General features: G+C 49.2%; 1 protein-coding gene across 30 annotated transcripts in view; it reads left to right on the top strand.

Moving 5' to 3' along the window:
• The window catches only part of MAP4 (microtubule associated protein 4), a 2534981-nt gene that overhangs the window by 1228367 nt on the left and 1286384 nt on the right, over window positions 1-20230 (top strand). For 28 of the 30 annotated variants that reach the window (XM_069645850.1, XM_069645857.1, XM_069645873.1 and 25 more), the window contains one exon: window positions 6523-6930. The exons of the other annotated variants lie outside the window; for them this stretch is intronic. In XM_069645850.1, the coding sequence (XP_069501951.1) occupies window positions 6523-6930 (408 nt within the window). The remainder of the gene's footprint in view (window positions 1-6522; window positions 6931-20230) is intronic. 30 annotated transcript variants of the gene reach the window in all.

Raw genomic sequence — 20230 nt, 5'->3', positions numbered from 1 at the left:
CTCACTTGGGTGGCGGGTCGATAGGGTGTTCAACATGATATCACATATGCCATAAACAATGCACGATCAACCAATGAGATGTGTGGACAATGATCTTTGTGTACTAGGCCATCATAGGCGTACAGTCCATATTGTGCATGTACCACACACACACAGTGCCACGAGTACCGTGTCCATGTATCAGCCACCAGGCGTGAGTGCTAGAAGCATGCATCAATGAGATGCTGACGAATGTCACGGCCCTCCGGTGCCTCGCAGACTCCTTGAGGTGCTGCCACATCCCCACCCTCATCATGACCATCTTCAGGTGCTTGCAGTTCTGCGTCAGGGGGCATGGGCACATTTCTACGTACGCACATGTTGTGGAGCATGACACATGCCATCACCATCTTTGCAACCTTCTCATGGCGGTACAGGAGTGCCCCGCCAGACCTGCTGAGGCAGCGGAAACGAGTCTTCAGTAGGCCGAATGCCTGTTCAATGACTACACGGGTACGTGAGTGGGCATGGTTGTAGTCCTCCTCATGCTGGTCCCGTGGGTTCCGGACTGGTGTGAGGAGCCATCTCTTCAGTGGATATCCAGCATCACCTGTATGTGGACGATAAACGTATGATGTGGAATGCCATTGCTACGTACGCACCCCCCCCCCCCCCTTCCTGCCAGGTCATTGCCGAATCACATACCCCACATCATCATGCATGAAATGAGACTCACCGAGTAGCCAGGATCTGTTCCCTGCGTGTCGCTCCATGTAGCGTGGTATTGTAGAGTTCCTCAAGACCATAGAATCATGGGTTGATCCAGGGAATCGGGCACAACAATGTGTAATGATCCTGTTGGAGTCACACACCATTTGTACATTCAGGGAATGGAATTGTTTTCGGTTGCGGTACTGGGCCTCCATGGCATGTGGGACGACCAATTCCACATGGGTGCAGTCGATGGCACCAATGCAACCCGGTATGCCGGCAAGTGCATGGAATCCCACTTTTGTGTTGGTAATTTCCTGCTCCGAGCGTGGTAGAGAGATGTAGTTGTCTGCGTGCTGCAGGAGGGCATCGAGCACTTGCAATAGTGTCCGTGAGAACAGTGGCTGAGAAATGCCATGCAACTGTCCGACTGTGTGCTGGTAGGTGCCTGTGGCCAGGAAGTGGAGTACAGACACCACCTTCAGTATGGGTGGGATGGCGGTTGGGCTATCTATCATGCTGACAAGGTCAGCCTGTGTCATGTCCACAATGGCGGCTATGGTGTCCCGGTCCAAACGGTAGAGGGTGTGGATCTGCTCAGCAGTGAGGTTGAACGGATGTGCTCGGAGGCGTGGGATTGCGGGCTGCCTGCGTGGTGGTAGTGGCTGTGCTGGCGGCCCTTGCTGGCCCTGCCTTGGCCTCCTCCTCCTCCTGCGTCTCCTCCGTGCGGCCGGTTGTAGTTGGTGTTCGTCTTCTTCTTGGAGTTGGAGTACTTGCAGTGCTATCAGGTCCCCCAGGGCCAACATCGCGAGTCCTGCCGGTAGCATTTCGGAGTGGGTGTGGTTGTGGGAGGAGACTGGGTGTGCAATTTATGTGTTTTCATGCTGTATGGCCTCCACCTGTGGTGATTCATTCCACCTGTGCAAGCTGCTCTCCCCTTTGGCCGAGCACGTCCCGCACACAACGCTGCAATTCGAGGAATGGCAGCTTGCTATTGCAATCATGTATTTGTACCCGATGGCCGTGTAACATTGGTTGATATGTTCATTCGGCTATGGTCCCATTGTTTCACATTCAATCTTTGCAGTCGCGAACAGACTTGTGAAGGGTCAGTGGAACACAGTACTCGAGTAACGGTGGGCCCTCATGCATCACTGTACCGAGTTGCACCGACGGGCGGGGCGTCCCATTTGTGGGTGAAGGCAGTTGCCATTTTCACACACAGCCGCACTAGATGGATTAATTTGTGATTTCAAACGGCCACAGATGCCTTTTCGACGTGATGTTGCAAATGAGGAATTCGAAGGGCGGCGCTTTCGGTTTTCAGCTAGCGGCGAGGAGATGCCCACAGGTCTGACTGCAAATATAACGTTCTATTGTTCAATGTCCTTGAGACAGGGGCCATGGCGAGGATGCAATGATTGATATGAATACTTTGGGATGCGCAATAGCGACGTGGGCGATGAGGCCGGACGTTCCCAAATACATGTTACTTCACAACACAGGAATTACGGGCTGGGGCACTGTGGATTTTGCAGGCTGCATAACGCACAGACTCAATGGATATTTCTAATGTTATGTGAGTAAATATTCAGGCGTTTTTATACCGGGATGAGGGAATGATGAATGGATGCATGGGCAGATGATTTGATACAGAGTTTGCCATGTACAGGGCTTCTTGGAATCTGTCCGCCTCCCCTGCGCTATGTGATGCAGGGCTGCCATAGTGGGACCATCGTCTATCTGGCCTTGTTGAGCCCTCCCTGTCTCGACGCGCCTTCAGACACTTGAGTCCATGCACGTTAACATTCCCATCTGATGGATTCTGTTTTCACAGACGCATGCACAGGTACACTCGTTTGTGATGGTGTTTACACCTCGATATAGATGGTTATGAGTCGCAAGTGGTTTTGGGGTGGTGATGATCCTTTGGAGTGGGCTAGCATGCATATGGCTGTGGATTTAGTGTGATCATTGAAGTGAGTTGTTCGAATGTAGTTCTGATGGCCATTCTGTTCTTTTTCTTTTCTTTTGGTTGACAGGTATCTCCTCCCCTTTTGCCACTGCCATCTGTATGCCACTCCTGCAGATGGCTTTTACTCCCGACACCTGCTGCTTCGTGTTAATCAGTGGAGCAGCATTACGATCTTATGGGACGATCGCCAATGGGCCACATGCCCTTACGCAGTACTAGTGGCTCGGAGCAACATTTCGGCCTTTCAGCTGGACTAGTGCCTCCCCATTGGGACGGCCCTGCGGTTCTGTGCGCTTCCATGTTGCCTTTTCGTACGTGAATGTGGCTCTGTGTACCATGATGGAACAGGGCGTCACACAAGTAGTAGCTGGTCATTTCTTGCGGATGCAGCCCACAATGGTGAAATGTGTTTTGGAGTTCATGGCCTAATGGCTGTATGGGCTTGGTGATTTTGTTGTGCATTAAATTTCTATTCTGATTTGGCCCGTGTAGCGTTCTTCTTTGCAAGTGATTTGGCATATTCCTATTTGGGGAGCGATGTATTGTGAGGAGATCTGCATTGGGTTCCAGCTTCGGAGTTTAGTTGCGTGGTACTGTGCTGGGCGCGTTTGCCTACGAAGCCCAGTGAGGTCAGGGATGGGGGCTGCCAATATGACTGTTTGAATGTTGTCATGCTCAGGGGCGGGGGATTGGGTTTTGTGTAACAGATGCCGGTCAGCCAGGTCAGCCAGGTGGACTGGTGGAATGATGTGATTTTCGGAATATTGCTGGTCACAGGTGCCTGTGTTTGCGTGCGTTTCTTGGTGGGGGACTGTGGTCATGTCCATTGGGATGGCTTCTGTATTCGTGCCATCTGTGCCCTGCAGCTCCCATTGGCCCCTCTTGTGATTCTTTTGTTCGTTGGCATGCATGGGTGACTTGTACATTTCACTGGTTGCATTGTGACTTCATTGCACCTACGGGGAGTTGTACTTTGTGGGCAGGGAGCGGTGTACAGGCACTCAGTGGGGCCGTTTACGGTTGATTCGCGATGCCGTACTTCTCGCCATGGCGGAATGGTACTTTCCGCCGTGCTTGATGGCGTTAGGTACATGTCCGCTAGGGTCGGAATTCGCGTACCGTTGCACCATGGTGGTATTTACGGTTTGGCATGGCGCGCGCGCGCGTACTTGGTGCAGTTAGCGTTGGCGTTCACTACGGTGTCGCTAATGGCATCGTACTTTGCGGTGACGGGTCATAGTCGCACCGAGCGCTATTCGATGGCGGTATTGCATTTCCGCCATCGTTTTTCGATTTCCGCCAGGGTCGTAATGAGGGCCTGTGTCTTTCTTTGTTTTGGACACAAGTAAGGGGCAGACCATACAAACAAGAAGTATCCTTGTTTATGGCACAATGACTTCAAAGAAAGCAAAAATAGTTCAGTTTGGTTGGACACACAGGTTGTCAGTTGTTTTTCAAAACTGGAGAATGTTAGTGTTCAGATAATTAGCAGGCAATTGAGAGTCTGGCCCCATGTCTTCCTTTCATGGATAGGTCTTGAAGGTCTGTTTGTCACAGGTTCATTCAAGAAGAGTATTGGGAAAATTAGGTTGTCGTAGTATTTAGGGGCATTTTGTTATAGTGCTTTGTGGACTTTTATGATTTCCTTTAGTGGCATCACTCTTTCAGCCAGTGCAGAACATGGCAAACATGGTCTCATTCGCTCACATTGAGTATAGGTCTGGCTACAGAGTTCTAGAGAACTTGCAGACTGATTGTGAGAAAAACCATGCCCCCTTCCAGCAAGACATTACAATAATCCAGGTTGGGACTGATCAAATCTTGCATGACTGATCTCCAGTGTGTCAAAGTGTTTGTTTTTTATTTTTTGACTTTCTGAGAGTAAAGTAGGTAAAAAGTTGTTAGGATGTCAGCACTGACTGATACATGGTTTGCAGTGACATCCACCCCTTTTTGCTTTCTTTGCTTAGGACATGTTTTTGTCCGTTATTGCTGTGGTTGCTGGATGAATGAGGGTTGGTGGAGTCATTTTGGGGCTTAGAGATTGAGAAATTCGGTATCAATTACATTTCGGCAGAGCGTCATGCTATCATGCTTGAATGGTTTGATTGCAGTGAGAGTGGAAGCTATATGGTTCAAATGAGGTTTAGAAATTGGGGGCCATAGATGTAAATGCCAACACCTTTATATTGTTTGCTTATTGCAGCTCCTCTTCGCTACTACCTCTGCCGGCCAGCTTTGTTTTCTCCATTTCTTTAATTTCTGATCGAACACATTCACCCTAACCATAATCCTACCCACTGCAGAGAGCTGTACTTTTCTTTTTCTTTTTCCTATCCACGATAAAATGTATATTTTTTTTTATTTCCTTCTGGAAGAGATTGGTTGGTGCATGCATCATTGTGTCCATTGTGATGTTTCTGTCTTTTCCATCCAGGCATGTGCATTTTTATCCTATGTCCTGTGTGAGATTGTGTTTAATTTGTAAATTTCTTTAGGACTCAAAAGTGTTTTTCTTCTGGTCACCAGATCCTCTCCAAAAATAAGTTCACATGAACTTTGATTCCTGTAAAAGTAAAGTTGGCCTTTATACTTGGCTGCCCTAGTGAAAGTTGCTGATGCATTTTGTCCTTTGTTGCCTGATTTTCACCTTCTTGCTGTTTCTTCCTGTGACCTTCATTCTTCTCTCATTGCAAAGATCTAAAAAGTACGCCCATTGACCTAACTTCTTGCATGAGCAAATTCTGACACTTCTCTCGTCCCCAGGCCAACCAGCTCGGTACGGTTTGACTCTGTCCTTTACATGTTTCTTCAACTTTTATGGACACATTCTTTCTTTTCCTTCTTTAAAATTGTCCATAATACAAAGTATTGATCTCTGCTACTTATAATACGCTCACTGACTCTGCTGATTTATTTTTTCCCATTTTCTTTTAGACACCTTGTCTGCATCTCTGTGGTTGACTAAAAAGGAACATAAGACTTCCCTTCTTAGTGAAACTCTAAAACTATCTTCCATTTCCAACTGATTTCTTACACTTTCCCTGACATCTGTTGCATAGTTTTCATGCCTCGGTTTATATTTTACCTTTCACAATCCGACAACCTGTCATGTCAAGTGAATGTCTCTGTGAATCAATATCTGTTATTTCACATAATGTCTTTGTATCTGGTGGGGAGAGGCTCCCTTCTGGTGGCCTACTTTCTGACTGCCTACTTTCTTGCTTTCAGAAACGATTTGTTAAATAAGTGTGGCAGTCAATACAAAACGTTACCCTCTTTCTAATGGGGTCATGGACATGCTAAAAGGCGGTAATGATACTGTTGATAAGTCTGAACTCTTCACTACCAGGTGTCCCAGGATTTGTACCCCGGGAATTCTTATTGTAATGTGGTGATAATACCCGACATCTCTTGGAATGAAACTTGGGTTACAAAAGCTTGATTTCACTAGTGGTATAATGAATCAAAACATCTAAGCAAGTCCACCCAATTCTTTGCTTCCATTAGCTTGAGGCAGAACTTCTTTTGCTTGGTTACTTCCACTCAGATTTAATGCCAATTGCTTCACCCAAAAGAACACCCCAGAAGACCATTTATTGCCATGTATTTGTTTTTCTTCAAAGAGCACGTTCAGATGATGGTATACACTTCATAGCTTCTTTCTTAATCACAATGGCATTAATTGCAATCTATTTAACAGTTGATGTTGCTCACGATGGTCCTTCAACTTTGAATTAACGTTTAAACACATGTTCTAATGTTTTAGTTGAAGATGCAAAACAATGACCTGGTACCATCGTGAGCTATACCTTTGATAACTGCCGTTGTTTTTCCACCCACTTTCCTCCCTGTAGAACACACAGAATCCACTGACATGCTGGAAGATAAGGAAACTGTGCCGATATCGTTATCTATTGATGCTGTTGCTATTCCAGTAACACATGAAGTTGCTGACGATGAGTGTTTACCAGGGCAGAATTCAATCCATGATGTTTTGGGACTTGATGCAGCATCTTCTCCATTAGGCATCGAGGTTACCCGTTTGTCACAGCAGTATGAAAGCAAGGAGGTTGCTTCTGCGGTCGCAGGATTTGAGGAAGTTGCCAGTTCACTAAGCGTAGAGGACATGACCTTATCACATCAGAAATTGAACAAGGAAAGCTTCCCTGAGGACATTGAATACAATCCTGCAACGGTTCACTTAGGAGCTGAGACACTCCGTGATGAGCCTTTGCCATATCAAAATCCAGAACATCATAAAGGTAAAGATGGAAGTATCATTTCAGTTGACCTCATGTTGCATGGAAGCAAACAATGTGATTTTTTTAAGTAACAGCCCTGTTTGAAATACACCTTATCTTTTTTAATGTCCTGTTTTTCGGTGAAAGAAATGTCGTAGTCTTGTCACTCTGAAAATCGATCCATTTATTAATAAGTCAAAAGCATAGCAGTCAGGTCCGTTGTGTGGCATTCTGGACTTTTTCCAAGGAAGGAAAATATTAATACCCTTTCTGATGGACCTTTCACTACCCTTTTTTGACTGCCTTTACCTCATTCTTGATTGGAAGTTAACCCTTGGCCACCCTCGATAACTTGACTTTAGATTCTGTAACAAACTTAATCCTTCCACCCCTCTCCTTGGTGCCTGTTCTTGGATCTCTTCTTTCACTTGCACTCAATGATCTAAAGGTAGCAGTTGTTTGTGACTACTGTTTTGAGAGATTTTCGAAACCCTTTTGAACTTGGACTTCACACGCTACGTTTTGAAATCCTCTCGACCCCTCTTTATTTTCCTGCAACTGTTCTTCCAATCTATACTCCTGGAAAAACCTTTAATTGTCATTATCCTCTATAATGTTCTGTGACTCATCTTAACATTGCCTCCGCTTGCCTTGTTCTTTTTCATAACCCTGCATGAAGATTTCAGTAGCTACCCCCTTGCTATCTCAACTTCTTATTATATCATGAGTTCACTGTCCGATTGGCATAACCTCTTTGCTTTTAAGCTTTTCTTTCCTTTGTTCTTCTGTCTACTTTCTTTTTAATTCTGGCTTTTCCAGTACAATGGCATTCTTTTACCTGTTTTCTTGTGTGCTAGCATCTTCACTCCTACAATTCTGAGTTTGTCTGATTGGAAATGCCAGTGCCAGAACCAAATGAGCAAGCGCTCTGAGCTTACAATCCTTAAGCCCAGGTGCAATTGTGGTGCCTCTGGCATCCGGCTCCATTCAACCTCTCCCATCTAGGGCTGCCTATTGAGGCAGATCGCCTTTATTTATTTGTATAGGAGTCCTTACAAATTGCTCTTCTATAGTATCGGATCCAAGCTTTAGTTTTCATATCCTTTCGTTACTTGTTTGAGAACCTGCAATTACTTTTTTTTAATCACTCGATTTATTGGTTTTGTCCAATCGTATGATTCCAACAGCTACACACACCCCTACCATCCCTGCCCTGTTTCACCCTTGTAGTTACCCGCCCCCCTATTCCCTTGTTTACTCCCAACCCTGCCACTCCAGCCCCCGCTCTCTCCTTACAAGTATATTCCAACCATGCATCCTCCCACCTTTGCCCCCTCCCCACCTTACAAGCACACCCCCACTATCTTTTCAAGCCCCCTCCCCAACTTACAAGCACACCACCACCATTCACCCCACCATCCTCTTCACCTTGTAGGTTGGGATCCCTGCTCGCCATTAAGTGGTTGATCAGTTGGATAAGTCGACCCTTTTGTCTACCAGTCCAAGCAGTTGCAGCAACAAGCTGTTGGGGCCGCGCAATAGACCCGGTTCTCCATGAAGTCTAGAGTAAATGCAGTAGAGGATTGTCCTGCACAGTAAACGTATGTACAGGGGATGGGAGAGGAAGTGAATCAAAGGTGAAAGGCTATATCGGATGCCCGTTCTGAAACACCTTTGAAAGGGAGAGTGAATTTTTTAGGGACATTTTTAAGACTGACATGCCAGAGATAAACTTGACATCGTGGGGAAGGGAGTTGGAGTGGGAGGAGGCAAGTAGTTGGAAGGAAGAGGCAGGAGGCAGGAGGGAGCACAGAGAACAGAGGTTGAGGAAAGCTGCATATCAGAGTGAGTGGGCAAGTAGTGAGCAATGGATTCAGCCAGGTTTAAGCGTGGCAGCATCCTATGAATAGATTTGTAGACTAGCAGGATTTATAGGAGGGTTTGATTCTGCATTGTCAGACAGTCTACCGGGAAGTGATGCACAAAGGTTTGAGTGGTTTGTGAGCTGTTGAAGTTGTGTGAGCTGTAGAAGTTATGTGAGCAACATTGGAATTTTATCAAAAGGTGTAAAGAGGCATTCACATGAAGCTGGAGCAGTAATCCAGCTTTCTAAGCAGAAAGACCAAGCTTCGTTTTGGTTTAGTTAAAGGTGAGAAAGGGGGAGATTTTCCAGATATTGAGTAGGTTAAATGTGACAGCTGTGGGGGTCGAGTTGGCGAATCTTTGTTGATGGGGTCAGCATCAGGGGGAAACAGAACCTCTGTTTTACTGGAATAGAATATTGGGCCAGACAGGGTATCTATATACAAACATACTATATCCTGGTTGAGTCAGAGCCTGGGCGGGGTAGGAGGGCTGCCTAGCCACATGGGAGGGCTCAAACTTAAACCATTGTGGAGAGGTGTGCCGTATGGCCATCGGTCTTGAGGAGCCATTGAGAGGTATGATATGACATGGCATTTATAACGCGCCTATACACAAGTGTTTCAAGGCGTGACGAGGCAAGGGAGGGGGAACAGGGGGAAAACAGAGACAACAATCTTACTGGGCCTGGTGATATTGAGATCGCAAGTGTGGGGGGATGAGGGGGCAGTACAGTACATGGGAACGACAGTAAAATAAATAGAATAAATAAAGCAATAAATAAAAGTGCAGCCAGCTGGCAGCCAGTGCAAGGGTAAGTGCAGACATCAGGTGTCGAGTACTGATAGAGGGCTGTAGGGATACAGAAAACAGTCCCCAAGTGCGGGGGATGCCAGGGAGGTGGTGCAGGGGTGCAACTGGTGGGGGAGGGGGCCTGGGCCCCAAATCAGAGAGTAGCCAGGTGACCAGTGCAGTTTCGGTTTCAGCCAGAAGTTCAGCAGGAGAGAGGAGGAGCAAAGAGAAAGGTTTTGAAGTGCTTCCGGAGATGTTTTTCAAGTTTCAGGGAGGCAGGGAGGCTTTTCCAGAGGCAGGCCCCAGCCGAAGAAAGATATACCACCAACTCGTTGCTTGGAGAAGCGACTGGCCTTGAGAGAGTTGGAGGCGGATGAGCGAAGAGCTTGAGAAGGAGGTATTGAGGCCCCAGAAGGCCTTGTGGACAATGCAGATGGTTTTGAAGTTAATCCTCTGAGCCACTGGGAGCCAGTGCAGAGATTTCAGTCCTGGGGAGATACAGTCCTTGGGCTTGAGGTCAAGGACAAGTCTTGCAGTCCTGTTCTGTATGAGTTGCGGAGAGTAGAAGCCAGCAGATTTAGAAAGAGGCTGTTGCAGTAGTCCAGCCTAGAGAGAACCAGAGCTCTGGAGACAGTGAGCTTCTGGGGGAAGGAGAGGAAAGGAAAAATACCTCTAAGGAGGTGCAGCTGGTAGTGTGACTTCTTAGAGATGTCAGAGATGTGAGGAGAGGAGAAGAGTGTGGAGTCATAGATGACCCTGAGGTTTTTAGCCTCACAGGTGGGAGCAGGGAGAGGGCCAAGTGAGGCCGGCCAGAGAGTGACAGGAAAGGAGGGAGCAGGAGTGCCGATAAGGAGAATCTTGGTCTTGCTGGCATTAAGGCAGAGATCATTGGCTGGGCACCACTCCAGGATAGCAGACAGTCCAAGATGAGAGAAGGAGAAGTGGCAGAAGGAAGCCTGAAAATGAGTTGGGTGTCGTCCGCATAGCACTGAAAGTTGGGCAGAAAACCGCAATGCGGTGGGCAAGAAGTGCCAGGATGGCATGGGTGACCGTGTCAAAGGCAGAAGAGAGATCAAGTAGGATGAGGACACAGCGGGTGTTGGAATTGAGGTTGGAGAGCAGGTCTTCACGGATGATCAGGAGAGCAGTGTCCGTGCTTCTGGCAGTTCTGAAGCCAGACTGATGGTCATGGAGACAACCAACATATTCGGTGGGAAGATTAAGCTGGGAGATGGGCAGTTTTTCCAGTAGTTTGCCCAGGAAGGGAGTTATGGAGATGGGGACGATAGTTAGCCTGGCAGGAGGGGTGGGCTGTGGGTTTCTTAAGAGCAGGGTGCACAAGGGAGTGCTTCAGGGGAGAAGGGAAGACTTCTGTGATGAAGGAGTGGTTGCAGAAGTCAGCCAGAGCAGGGGCCAAGGTGTCAATGTGGTCCTTGATGGTTCTGGAGGAACAGGGGTGAACTGGTTTTTACGAGACTTTCATAAATCGTACTTGTCTAGAAACCTCGACTGGGGGAAACAGGGGAAAGGCGCATAGAAGGAAGTAGGAGAGGTGGCTGAAGAAGAGTCAGAGGAAGAGCAGGGAGTAGAGGGAGCAAGGGGAGTGGAAGAGAGAGAGAGGTTTAGAGACGAAATGAGAAGCCAGGGCCGTGCAGAGGGCCTGGGAGGGGACAGGAGAGGTGGGGACTGCAGCAGGATTGGCCAGCGCCTTGCAGAAAGAGTTCGGCCGAGTTATTAGATGCTGCAGAGATGCTGACTTGGATGTGGGCTCTCTTCTTGGTGCAGACAGAGAGCCGGTATTGCCTTTGGAGCAGGCGGCAGGCCAGTTTGTCAGAGGATGTACCGGAAGCACGCCATTTCCTCTAAGCCACCCTGCACTTGCGTTTAAGGGTGGCGAGGTCTGAGTTGTACCAGGAGTTGCACTTGGCTTTGGGCTTCCAACGGATCCTCATTACAGGGGCAAGAACATGGAGAGTATCTTAAATAGCAGAGTGGAGCATGAAGAGGGCTGTGTCAGGGGGTGAGTTAGCCAAAGGGGTAGAGGGGGTGAGAAAGTGGCGGCGAAAGCCTCAACTGACACACGCTTCATGGGTCTGATAACCGAGAAGGTAGGTGACAGTGCTGGAGTTGATTTGGCCTGGCAGGAGAGGACGACGATGGAGGCATGGCATTGTGAAAACAGCAGAGCACTCCAAGAAGGTGGGTCGGCTCCCTTAGCAAACACCCACTCCTTCAAGGGTGTTGCATCATCACAAACCTTGCCACATAGGAAATTATCCTGTGTGCGCATAATGAGGCGCACAGTCAGCGGTTGCAGGGGGGACTACTCAGCGAGGGGTACCTAAGGGTGTGCCAAGTGTGATGCAAATGCTGTGTGCTGCTGCTGAGAAAACCTTTTAAGGCAGTATGTTGAGTTTACCCTACTGAGAGGCTGGGGACCCAGACACCAAGGCCTCAATGCCAATGCCAAGGCCTCTAGCCCATGTGGCAAACAGGGGCATGCCACACCCATGACCGGCCAGTCCGAGGAGCGGGCTTCTAAGTCCTTTGAGGGTGCTCCATCCATGGTGGGCCCAAGATAAGGCCAAGCACTGCGAGTCCGTTTCCATTGGGGTCGCCGCACAAGACACATCTTCTCCATCTGCCTCCATCTCCAGTCATCGCTCCAGCTCACTTCGTCGAAGAGGAAGTCGGCTACCCTGGGAAAGCTGCGGGAGAAGACGGAGCAGACCAATGCACAGGGTAAGGTGTCGGACCTGTCCGTGAAGGCCCAGGTGGCCCAGATGAAGTCATCCTCTACGATCGAGTTGGCGGCGGCTGCCCTTTGAAACGTGAAAGGGTGCCCCGACGTCGCCCAGAGTGTCCCTCCCTCCAGACGGGAGGCTTCAGCCAAACAGGTGGAGAAATCACCGAAGAAGACGATGCCATCACTGAGCCCGAGGTGCACCCCTCATGGGGGGTGGGGGTGTGGAGACCTCCACAGTGCTCCAAGGCACAGATATTTCTTCTTCAGACGAAGAGGACATGGTGTCTGTTCACACGTTCCCGTGGACATGAACGATGACTGCGACGGCGGAAACGCCGAGGACGACGACGACGAACGTCGCAAGGGCAACGGCTGGAATGCCAAAGAGGACGATGTAGGCGCTGGGCCCAGCAAGCCTACTCCCCCGACACCTTCCAGAGACTTATCGCTGGATGTTCTTTCGCCTCTCCACACGCTGGTGTCGGAGATGCAGAAGAGGATGCCGATGCCACCACCAGCGCTGGCCCCTGTAGTGCCAGGCCCCTCTGCCGGCAAAGAGGATCAGGCCCCCGACGCTGCCTCATCAGCCTCTGCACTTGCCTTCCCCCCGAGGAATACAGAGATGGACACAACGACGACTGACGCAGATGGCGACACCTCTGAGGACTTCACCCCCGGATGAAGTGGGTTAGTTGCACGCCATGGTCGCCCACGCGTCGTAGCTATTCCAGCTAGCGCCAGAAGAGACCAAGAAGGAAGGTTTCCTTTATCAACTCTGGGAGGCCAAGCGGAAGACCATTCTGGCGGTGCCTCTCCTGGACTATGTTTGGGATGAGGGTCTGATACTGATGAAGAATCCCTCAGCCCCAACTGGAGAAGAAATACCGGGTGCCATAGTCTGCACCCACGTGCCTGCGGTCACAGCCTTCACAGGACTCAGTGGTCTCAGAGGCTGCATGAAAGAAGTCTTCCAATTCATCATCTTCAGCCTTCGTTCCCCCCAGACAGCGAGGGGAAGAAGTTGGACGCTGTGGGTAGCAAGGTTATCTACTCGGCGGCTACGACGGTCAAGGCGGCGAATGCTCTAGCGATCCTGGCCAGATATGACAAAGAGCTATGGTACAAGATGGCCCCGCTATTGGAGTTACTCCCCGACGACAAACGGGTTGAGGTGTTGGAGATCCTCCAGGAGGTTGAAGTGTCTTTGGATGATGCCATCACCGTGGCCCTACATTGCGGACACAGAGTTTCGAAAGATGGGGGAACAGTGTCTGCCTCTGTCATCTTGGCTGGTTAAAAGCCACCAACTTAGCCAGGAAGTTCAGACGAGGGTCCCCTATGGGGACAGCATCTTTGGGAAGGCCGTTGAATTGTTGCAAGCCATCAAGAGCGACACAGAGATGGCACATGCCCTGGGCACGCTGCAACATCGTCCATCCTTTCGTGCCTCAGGAGGGGAATCAGGCAGGTCAAGGATGGTTTTCGGCAGAGGGTCCAAAGCTTTCCGAAGTGGCCGCGATCATCGTTTCTCCCAAGGCTGCACGCTGGCCCCCAAGCAGGATTGAACAGGCCAGGAAGTTGGCTCCGACCCATGCACCCCGGTGGAAGGCCGGCTTGCGGCCCTCGTCAGCATGTGGAAAAACATCTTCTCTGACCGATGTGTGCTGGACGCTGTCGCCCAGGGACACACTCAGGTTTCTAGCAGAAGTGTCCGCGGATACCGTCGGTGGCATGGCAGGAGCAGCTAATCCCTCAGCTCCGGCAGGAAGTGCGGGCCATGATAAAGAAGGGGGTGTTCGAGCTGCTTCCGAAGTGACTCCAGGGCTCCCGACTCTACTCAAGATACTTCTTGGTTAAAAAAAAAAGGCCAGGGGCTGGAGACCCATTCACGACCTATGGCGACTCAACAAGTACATAAAATCCCAAAAATTCAGGATGGTCACGTTGCAGCATGTGCTCGGCCAGCTGGAGGAGGGCGACTTTCTGACGTCGCTGGATCTGGAGGACGCTTACTTCTATGTCCCATTCATGAGAAACATCAAAAGTTCCTGCGCTTCATCATACAGGGAAAGCACTACTAGTTCAAGGACCTTCTCTTTGGACTGAAGTCGGTGCCCAGAGTGTTTACGAAGTGCCTGGCACCAGTGGCGGCCCATCTGTGTCTACAAGGGATACATGTCTATCTGTATCTAGACAACTGGCTCATCCATGCCAAGTCAAGTGAAGTCGCAGTCGAACACACGGAAAGGACCGTCTGGCTGCTGACGGATCTGGAGTTCTCTGTGAACTCTCCAAAGTCCTGCTTGATTCCATCGCAGAACACGCTGTTCCTGGGGCAAGGCACAACACGGTTGACTGTCTGGAGGCCCCCTCAGAAGAAAGGATAGCGTCCATAGTGGGCAAGGTGCAGCGGCTGTTGGCACTGAAGACTGCTACGCTACTGGCCGTCAAGTCGCTGCTCGCCATGTCGTGCATTTACCTAATCAGACTCTGCAGGTTGCGGATGCGACCCCTTCAGGAATTCCTGGACGCTCGGTAGATCCAGGTGTCCGGAAGCTTCGAAGACAAAGTTGTTCTCGACGAGGAGTTCCGTTGAGCGATAGTGGTGGGGCATGTGCTCCAACATCTCCGGGGGCACTGATTTCCAGAGCCCTCCCATACCAGGAGATGGTCACCACAGACGCATCTGTGGAGTACTGGGCAACCCACTCCAGATGTCTCCAGACCAGAGGCCTGTGGCTACCGGAGAAGAAGGATCTCCATATCAATTTCCTGTAACTGCAGGCGGTGTTCTGGGCCCTCAAGTCGTTCCTTCCGTCCCTCAAGGGCAAGGTGGTGAGGGTCTTCACGGACAATACCACCACGATGTTCTACATCAGGACGCAAGGGGGCACCAGATCTGCAGCACTCTCAGGAGAGGTGCAGGACTTGTCCTCGTTCCCTTCCATCTGGCGGGAGTCAAGAACACCATTCTCCCTCAGCGGGGAGCTGCGCTCTTGCCACAGCTGGGAACTTCGGCAGGATCAAGTGCACAGCCTTTTCCTCAGGTGGGTAGACCCCAGATCAATCAGTTTGCGACGTTGACGAACTCCAAATGCCAGAGATTCGCCAGCAGGTTTCACCAGCCAAAGAGCATGGGGGATGCGTTTGCTTTCCCGTGGGAAGGCCTGCTCTTGTTCGCATTCCCTTCATTGCCCCTCCTGCTGCAAGTCATCAATCAACTCAAACGGTACCGGTGCAGGATGATCGTTACCCCGGTGTGGCCGAGACAGATTTGGTACCCAGACCTTCTCAGCCTGTCGACGTCACCACCAGTCAAGCTGCCTGTGGTTGCAGATCTGCTCACCAGAGAAGGAGGTGCAATCCTGCATCATGACCCAGGATCGCTGAACCTGAGGGCCTGGCTCCTGCAGCCTTAGAGTTCGGTGGGTACGAGCGTCCAGCGGACTGTAGGGAGGTCCTTGCCAGGGCCAGAGCATTGTCGACTCTTAAGTGCTACAGGCACAAGTGGAATCATTTCCCAACATGGTGCCGGATGCAGAAGATTAACCCTCTGAGGGTCACGGCCCTGCATATCTTTCCGTACTTGTCCTTGGCCGAGGCGGGTCTGGCACACGCCTCCATCAAAGTGCATCTGGCGGCTATCTCCGCTACACCAGGTCTCCAGGACGATCTTCTCTTTGGTCACAACGTCTAGTCAAGGAGTTCCTCATAGGACTGCTTCGATCGTTCCCGCCGGTGAAGGCGCCTGCCCTGGCTTGGGGAAATCAACATGGTTCTGACAAGGCTCATGGGGTCCCCCTTCAAGCCTATTCATCAAGCCCCTCTCACTGCTTTCCTTCTGGCCATGGCCTCTGCCAGGAGAGTAGATGAGATCCAGGCCCTGTCCTGCAAGAGGCCTTATCTGACTTTCCACGACACAAGGGTGGTGCTGCAGACGCACCCCTCCTTCATGCCAAAGGTTCCGTCGGAATTCCACCTCAACGAGCCTTTGGTGTTCCCTGCATTTGTTCTGCCACCTTCGTCGCTGGCTGAGAGGACTTTGCGCTCGCTGGATGCGGCGCATGCGCTGAAGTTCAATGTGGCACGCACGAAGAGCTTCCTGAAGACATCTCAACTTTTCTTGAACTTTGGTCCTGTGAACCCTGGGAAGGCTTTGTCCAGGGCTTCCATCTCTAGGTGGCTCTCTAGCTGCATCACACTGTCACCGGTTGGCAAACCAGCTGTTGCCCGGCCATCCGAGAGATCATTCCTGGGCATTCCCATGCGACGGCATCCTGTCTGGTGTGCCCCTGCTGCAGGGCTGCTACGTGCCATGGAGATCCACGCATGCCTTCTTGAGATTCTACTGCGTTGACAAGGATTCCAGAGAGGAGTCCAGGGTCGGCCAAGCAGTGCTATGCAACCTATTTGCTTGAAGGCGAGCCTGTTCCGGAGGTAAGAGTAATTGCTTCTCTTGAACCTTGCCACCTCCCATGGTTGTGTAATGATGTACTGCTATGTATTCCTTATTCATGAGCATGTGAATCCATGCCAGACCCCATGCTGGAAAAGGAACAAGTCACTTTACCTGTAACTGTTGTTCTCCAGCATTGTTTTGGCATAGATTCACATGCAAACCCTCCCTCCTGCCCCTCTGCGGCTCTTCTTGGTCTTACTGCCACTTTACGTGCTACCAAATCTGAAGATGGCTGCCAGAGCAGGTGCTTAGGGAGCAGGCAGTCATTGGCTGGGGCAGTATGACCCAGAGCTCAGTTATTGGTTCATAGGAGAAAGACAGTTTGTAAGTGAAAGTGAAACGTTTTTTTCTTTTACTGAGGATTCCCGGCCTGACGACGGGGAATATTCATGAGCATGTGAATCTATGCCAGACCCATGCTAGAGAACAACAGTGTCAACAGGTTTCCTCTCTTGCAGTGGGACTATGGGAAAGGAGTGGTATTAAGTCCCACCCTGGCCTGATGGTGAGGTCCAAGCCAATGGACCAGGGTGCCAAATAACACTTGGGCCACTAAAATGTTAAGTACAGTACACTTAGTAAATAGCACAATTATCTGTACTTGTGAGCATCAAAGAGGAAAAGCAGCAATGTTATGTTAAAAATACTTAGCTCACACAAAGGACCTAAAGTTACTAAAGTGCTTAGTGAGCGTAAATTCTATGAGTCAACCCAGCATCTTACCAAGGAATTTTAAAACCAGTTGGTTTTAAGATGTTCCCTGAATAGAGTAAGCGCATGGAGGGATCTCCATTCAGTAAGGTGGGGCCAGATAATTACTCGGAACTGCAAAGGTTGTTTATCCCACTGATTTTAGTTTACACTTGGGAATCATAGAAGCAGCACATCTTTGGATTTCAGGTTCTTATTAGGTACATAAAATGGAATCCTAGAAAAACAAAATCATTGTGGTGAAGGCCATTGTAGGTTAAGATGACAATGAAATCATGCTTATACAGGTAACTAATGCCAACTCTGGAGTTATAGGCATGGGATCACCCAAAGGAGTGTTAGTAAAGATGTTTTCCACTTGATTTTGTAAAACAAAGTGAGAATTTTGCTATTTAGAGCAGTTTACCAATTGTGCTTTGCAGTAATACATTTTCGAGCCTATAACAGCTCTGGCAAGAACTCCCAAATTATTTACTGACAGAAAGGGACATTTAAAGAAAAAAAAGGAGTCCTTTAATACATAGACAAACTAATGGAATCCGTATAATTGTTCAAATTTATAAAGGATTGGGAGATTTGATCAAATTTTGACTGTGAACATTTGATATAGCTGAATATTTCGGTCAAGGCTCTCATTCGGTGCCATTACAGTGAACCAGGGAAGCGGGGGAGTCCCCCCACATTCTTGTTCACTGTAATGGCATCAGGGGTTGTGGGTGTGTGCCCTGCTTCCAGAAAAAGAAAGTTGTTAAAAAAAAAGAAAAAAAGAGGACCCTTCGGTGCCAGTTTCAGATCATGGAAGTGTAGGGAACAGGCATTTACAGGGACACATGTAGTTGGCGGCACACAGCGAAGTGTGCCGCCGAAGGGTAAGTAAGGGGGGTGGGTAGGAGAGGGTTGTCTGAAATGACCACCAGAAGAAAAAACTAAAGCTATTTTCGAACAAAAAACTTTCCTTTTTTTCTCCCTCAGTCATTTCGGATTCAAATAAATCATGAACCTCCCAAACTAATAGTTGAAGGATTGTGACATCTGCAAAGACTTTTCTGAAAAGACTTTCCTGGACAGTCACAGGGGACGTTGAATGTTTTTGGTGGAAAAGAGGGACATTTACAGGAGAGCAGTCTGCCAGAACAGCCCTCGCATCCCTGCTTTCCAGGTCTCCAGAAAAGAATGCTTCTTTGAATAGAATAACTTTTTCAGTGGAGGGAGCTGCATCTGCACGAACAAACCAGAAGAACTTCCAGGAACACTCCTTTTCTGCACCATGTGGAGCCGCCAGCGGTAAAAACCCTCAAATTTAGTCCGGGTCTCATTCGGACTGCTCCTCAGCCAATGGGTAATTTGCGGGGCACTATTCCATGCCCAGGCAGGACCCGGAAGCACTGTCGATGAGAGCCTTGCATCATAAATCCAAAAAGCATTTGTCGACAGCGCGATCGAGCTAGTTAACTGGAATAGCACCATCAACCAAGTCTCTGTCCATGTCTTCGGTGAAATCCATGTTGTCAATGGGCAAGTGATCCACGGTGATGTTTGCCAGTGTGCTTGCACATCATTACATTGTCGCCCATAAGGGAGATATCCGATCGTCCAGATCTGATTTTGCTGCAGTATTCAGAACCTTCTCCACCCCTCTCCGGTCACAAGATTGAGACTACATGGTTGCCAATATTATTGCCTATTCTGGATGACGCAATCAGCATTACTGCAGTCATTCCAGAATATTATTGAATGAGTGACAGCAAACGCATCAGGTGGAGAGGCACTTGACAAATCCTACATCTCGAAAAGGAGAGCAAAGACCCTTTACTGTCCTGTGCTCCAACCAAAAAGTCAAAGCCACCAAAGCACACCGTTTCACCCACATCTGTCTGGTTGCACTTTACTGTAGAGCAACCAATGGATACAGATCTTTGGGAGGACCCTTTAGGGGGCCCTTTCATGACTCAACTTCTGAGGATCAACTAGGTGAAGATGAACCAGGAGGGTGAATTGCTGTAGGATGCACCACAAGAGAATGAGTAGTAGGGTTTTGTCATATCTAACCAACAGAAGCCTGATTCTTGTGGTAGGGTGTCTCCACTGCTGATGTCCTATCCTTTCATATGATGATTGCCAAGGCTGCAGAGTTGTTTGGACTGCAAGTGTCCACTGAAGGGAAGAAATACTGTCAACTGCAACAATTCCAACTTTAGAATGATGAGGCGATCCTGAAAGTGGTGCTGTCAGTGCCCACAATTACAGCCCTGCCTGAGAGGAAATGCATGGCACCAGATTCTGCACCGTATTGTCTACGAGGACATTCAAAGCCAGATTTTGTCATTCCGGTGGTGCAACGCTATAGGCTTCCAAATCTAGCATCTCCATTAACAGCACCTCCAGACGAAGATGGCATACAATTAGAAGCCATTCGCTGCAAGCTAGCAGCATCCACCTTCATTACCTTTAGGACAGCCAACTCTGTCCCCATCACAACCCGAGAATGACACAAGATGAATAAGTACCTGGAACATCTACCAGCAGACCTACCGGATGAGGGAGATGTGTATTGTTAAAGGGAGCGGGGGGAGATAGCCCCGGATCATGCTATTGATTCGGTAATGGATGCTGCAGATGGGTGTTTCACCAGTTTGCCCACAGTGCGGTCTTCCAAAGATAAAGGTTTAGTCTCAAATTTTGTACGTGCCCTTCGATGAACATGACCTTTTTCTCAAGAAGATGGACAACCATTTGAAAGGTGTAAAATC

Source organism: Ambystoma mexicanum, chromosome 2p (genome assembly GCF_040938575.1).
Source record: "Ambystoma mexicanum isolate Mex_15411 chromosome 2p, UKY_AmexF1_1, whole genome shotgun sequence".
Taxonomy (NCBI): Eukaryota; Metazoa; Chordata; class Amphibia; order Caudata; family Ambystomatidae; genus Ambystoma; species Ambystoma mexicanum.
Note: the sequence above shows the minus strand (reverse complement) of the source record. Positions and strands in the feature narration are given on the sequence as shown.